The sequence below is a fragment of the Octopus bimaculoides genome, chromosome 10 (assembly GCF_001194135.2).
Source record: "Octopus bimaculoides isolate UCB-OBI-ISO-001 chromosome 10, ASM119413v2, whole genome shotgun sequence".
Taxonomy (NCBI): Eukaryota; Metazoa; Mollusca; class Cephalopoda; order Octopoda; family Octopodidae; genus Octopus; species Octopus bimaculoides.
The window spans coordinates 59,423,594-59,427,841 of NC_068990.1; the positions used below are offsets into that span (position 1 = coordinate 59,423,594).

Genomic DNA, 4,248 nt, shown 5'->3' on the forward strand with positions numbered 1-4,248 from the left:
GGTGTAAAATTAATATAAGCATCAAATACCATAAAGAGTAATTTCTTACATAGGGCCAAGGCCATAAATTCGGGAGTAGGAGTTAACTCGATTATATCGACCCCAATACTTAACTGGTACTTTAGGAAAGACGACGGGAGGGGGGGGGGCGGAAGTCTTGCCGTACTTTATTTTATCCACCCTTGAAGAATGGTTGAATCTGGACACACAACGTTAAACTAAACCCCGTAAATCTTTATCCAGTTCAAACGATTCTGTCGATCCATGATATTTTTTAAAATAGCACCAATAAAATTACTGATAATAGTAATAAAGAAGAATAAATATGCATCGAGAAGCAATGAAAAGCAGACTCCTCTTAAAGTGTCGTCGTCTCGTAAAAAAAAAAAAACGAAATGCTAATAGCAATAACAAAGAACAATAAAGACTACAGGACACGTTCGCGTTTAGAAATGTTTACAATTGAGGATGCGGTGGAGAGGGAGGGAGAAAACTTGTCAAAAATCAATTTGAGACGTAAATGACATTAGCTTTATACATGAGGATTGCTTATAAAAACATAAACAAACAAAAAACAGAGACAACACTATGTTATCCAGCGAACAGATATCTAACGCGAGAAACCATAAAAGATTATGTAAACATTCTGATAATCAAATAGTATCTAACATATACAACCAGGAGGCTTCATCGCGGTCGTTTAACATAATAGAAATAGCGGCCAAATGTTCCTGAAATCACACCATACCGTCTTTAAAAAAATGGAATCTTCGATTAAAAAAAAAACTAAAACAACAAAAAAAAACGTGATGGTCACGACTGGGAACAACTTTGGTTATAAGTGTTCGATTAGAAACAGATCGAGTTGGCTTAAGTAATAACAATACAAATTATGACGGCGGTGGTGATGGTGAGTTCTGAGCAACAAGACCAACTATATAGTAGGATACGAACTATTTCCAGATCTCAGTATAGAGCTGGTATTTTGTTTCTTCCTCTTAAGGAAGATGAAAACTCTGTTCCTGGAGGGGCAATGACAAATGGTATAATTGCATTTTAGTCCGATCCGCTATAGTCTCGACTGTAATAACAACAAAACCATGATTCATCCGACAAGATATTACAAATTTCGAGGTCACACGCAGAGATGGACTGTTTTGTTCGTTGAACAAAAATAAAATCATTTAAAGCGAAATCATTAAACAAAACTAATTACAGCTTAATAATACGCATTCACACCATACACAATGATGTTGACATTGTAAGTACACAAATATTCTTAAAATACTCTTAATAAAGAAACTAAAGAACACGGTAGTTATTGTTTAACCCATCCCCACCCCAGGTCAGTCCGGATGAGCAGACTTATAATCAAAGGTGTACCAGCCAGGACCATCCTGTCGTTTTTAAGGGTGTCTAGGAATATGCTATCCAATTTGCCCTTCCCTTTTTCCAAGATGGTAGTGTGATTTGAGGAGGATCCGGCTGCTATTTCTAGGAGGTCGATCGACCATGTAGAGGCCTCGTGAGATGGCTCGAATCAACAAGGTAGTTTGAGATAGGGTGCAAATACGTGGAAATGTTCGTGCGCGTGCTTGTATCTGTGTGTGTGTGTATTTTATATATATATATGTGTGTGTGTAAGAAGCATATGTCTAAAAACTGAAAATAGTACTAAACAATTTAAAGAAGGGGGAGAATACACAAACGAGCCGCATTCATTCAGAACATTAAATGCTCGAATATATCGGTCAAATTCCTAACAGGAAGTGGAAACAAAAACAAGAACAGCAACAACGACGACGATGATGACGACAAATACCAAAGAGATTGTTTAAAACTCTGGAAGGACACAATGTCTCCCCCGAGTTTGAAGAAAAAAAATAATAAAAAGGACACTCTAGGGACATAAACAAGTTTCGATTAATCACCACTAACCACGAACTACAACAAACACAGATATACACATGGGAAATAACTAGTAGAAAATGAGTAACAGGGCTGAATAATAAGTTCTCCTAAGAAAATTATAAAGGTTAAAACGAAATAGTATACAAATATTCCTATAAATAGAATAACAAACAAACGTGTTAGTGCATTTTTTTCTGTCCATTTCAACTATGACAACAGTATGAAATCAGGGACTTATTAAAAGAAATAGACATTGACTATTATATTGTGTGTGTGTGTGTATGTGTGTGTATATATATATATATATATATATATATATATAGTCTGGTGGCTTGTTACTATTTTAGTAAAACATTTGTCAGTATATGAATATTGTGTCTTTAATGACATATTGTATAACAAACGATGGATATGGATGGACAGACAAGTCGGAAGACTGATAACACAGTAGAGATGGTGGTGGTGGTGGTGGTAAAACAATGATAACATCGAGTCAAAAGAAAACAGCGACAACCACATAAGAAAAAAAACGACAAAACCAACGAGGCGGCTTGTTACGCAGTCGCTTCACCAGCTAGAAATAGCACCTAGATCTCCCTCAAATTATTACCAATGAAAGGGACGGGATGATCTTAACTAGAATGGCTTTGATTATAAGTTTGCTCTATCAGGGTTGACCTGGGCTATATAATAGCAAGAAGCACGGAAGTAATGAAAGGAAAAAGAAAAAAATATATATAATAATAAATAAATAAAATGTATGTGAGAAAGAAAGAGAGTGAGAGAGAGAGCAGAAGTGCAAATCAACAATAGTTCGAAACCGAAGGAAGACTATAAAGGACCACAACAGCTTCATTGTAGTATATCACTGAGTTTTTAGCTAAGGATACGTTGTATAAATTCTATATCTTGCTGACCGAACCTCTGTGTGCGAGATCTTATATATATATATATATATGTATATATATATATGTATATGTATATGTATATATATATATATATATATATATATATATATATATATATATATAATGGATGTGCCTAAGCCAAGAGCATAAGCGAGCAAAGGGAAGGTATTATAGAGAAGTAAAAGGAATAACAGGCTGAAATAGACAAGTGACTTTATTATCCCATTAAAATCTATTATTCGATTCGTTTCTTATTTACTCTAAGATTTCTAATGGTATTTCTAAGAGGTCCTGTTTGAGTTTGTGTTACTTTCAGACCATTTGTCTCCTTGGTGTGGTGGAAGCAGTCAGCTAACAGGGATATTTCCAATGGTATAATAAATGACAATAATATTGAATATTTAAATATTATTTCCAAGTCAACATTCTAAATATAACGCATAGAATGCAATATGAAATTGAAGCATGTTTATTTTGCTGTTGATTTACTCGTATTAAAAATTTTAAATTCATATGTATAATTCAAGTGAAGGCTCAAACACAGAGCAGATAATTTAGCAAAATACAAAAACATGACTGGCTAAGTTGATAGTGCATGTATAAATAAAGAGGAAAATAAGGATCCACCAGAATGATTTACAGAAACAATAATACTTTTACGCGACTAGATTAGGTGGCTGTTATTTCTTTTCGGAATGCATTTTCTTTTGTCAACTGTGAGAAAAGATACAGTATTAATTCGTCAACAGTGAAAAAGGATAGCGTATTTACTAATGTGCAAATTGGGTCCCCAACAACAAGAAAGAAAAAAAAAAGAGCGGTATTGAATGAGAGAAGGGATACGCTTAAATAAGGAGGAAAACACGTCTCTAATTTATGGTACCCACTGTATTGCCAGACATACAATATCGCTTATATTTACTGAAACGTTAGGTAAAAGCCTCTTGGTCACTTCCATACTCCTTTATACTTTCAAAAGTAACTAGAAAAGTACAAACCTGGACCTTTTTTTTCCCCTGACCGGCTGACGGTCGGTGGTGAGTGGCCATGATGTTTTGAGCTGCAGCAGTGACGTCATCAGAATATGCGTAGTTTTTTAGTGCAATCGACAACATGTCTTGACGTAATCAAAAATGAATTACTTTGTACTTAGCTTCGTTTGTCCGTTTAATAATAGTTTAGCAAATTGTTTTTCCATTTTTCAAACTAATCTTGTATTTTCCTAATTTGCTTTAAGATAGATAAAGTGTCGTTTAAAAGAGAAATTTATTTGTTGCGATCTCATTTGTTTCAACGTTATATGATATAATTGCTAAAAATAAAATTGAAGAAAGAAACAAAAACTTTGTACTTCTCAATGTAGATATTTTCAGAAAAATATTTTATTAATCCAAAATCTAAAAATAATAATAATCGGTTAAAATAAGTG

The 4,248-nt window shown here is 34.0% G+C and overlaps 1 protein-coding gene across 2 annotated transcripts in view; it reads right to left on the minus strand.

The window, feature by feature from the left end:
• The window catches only part of LOC106880026 (WD repeat-containing protein 48), a 143,678-nt gene extending 139,786 nt beyond the window's left edge, over window positions 1-3,892 (minus strand). For both annotated transcript variants that reach the window (XM_052971222.1, XM_052971221.1), the window contains exon 1: window positions 3,818-3,892. In XM_052971222.1, coding sequence (XP_052827182.1) covers window positions 3,818-3,868 — 51 coding nt within the window. In that variant the 5' untranslated portion in view covers window positions 3,869-3,892. The remainder of the gene's footprint in view (window positions 1-3,817) is intronic.
• Window positions 3,893-4,248: the final 356 nt, after the last annotated feature.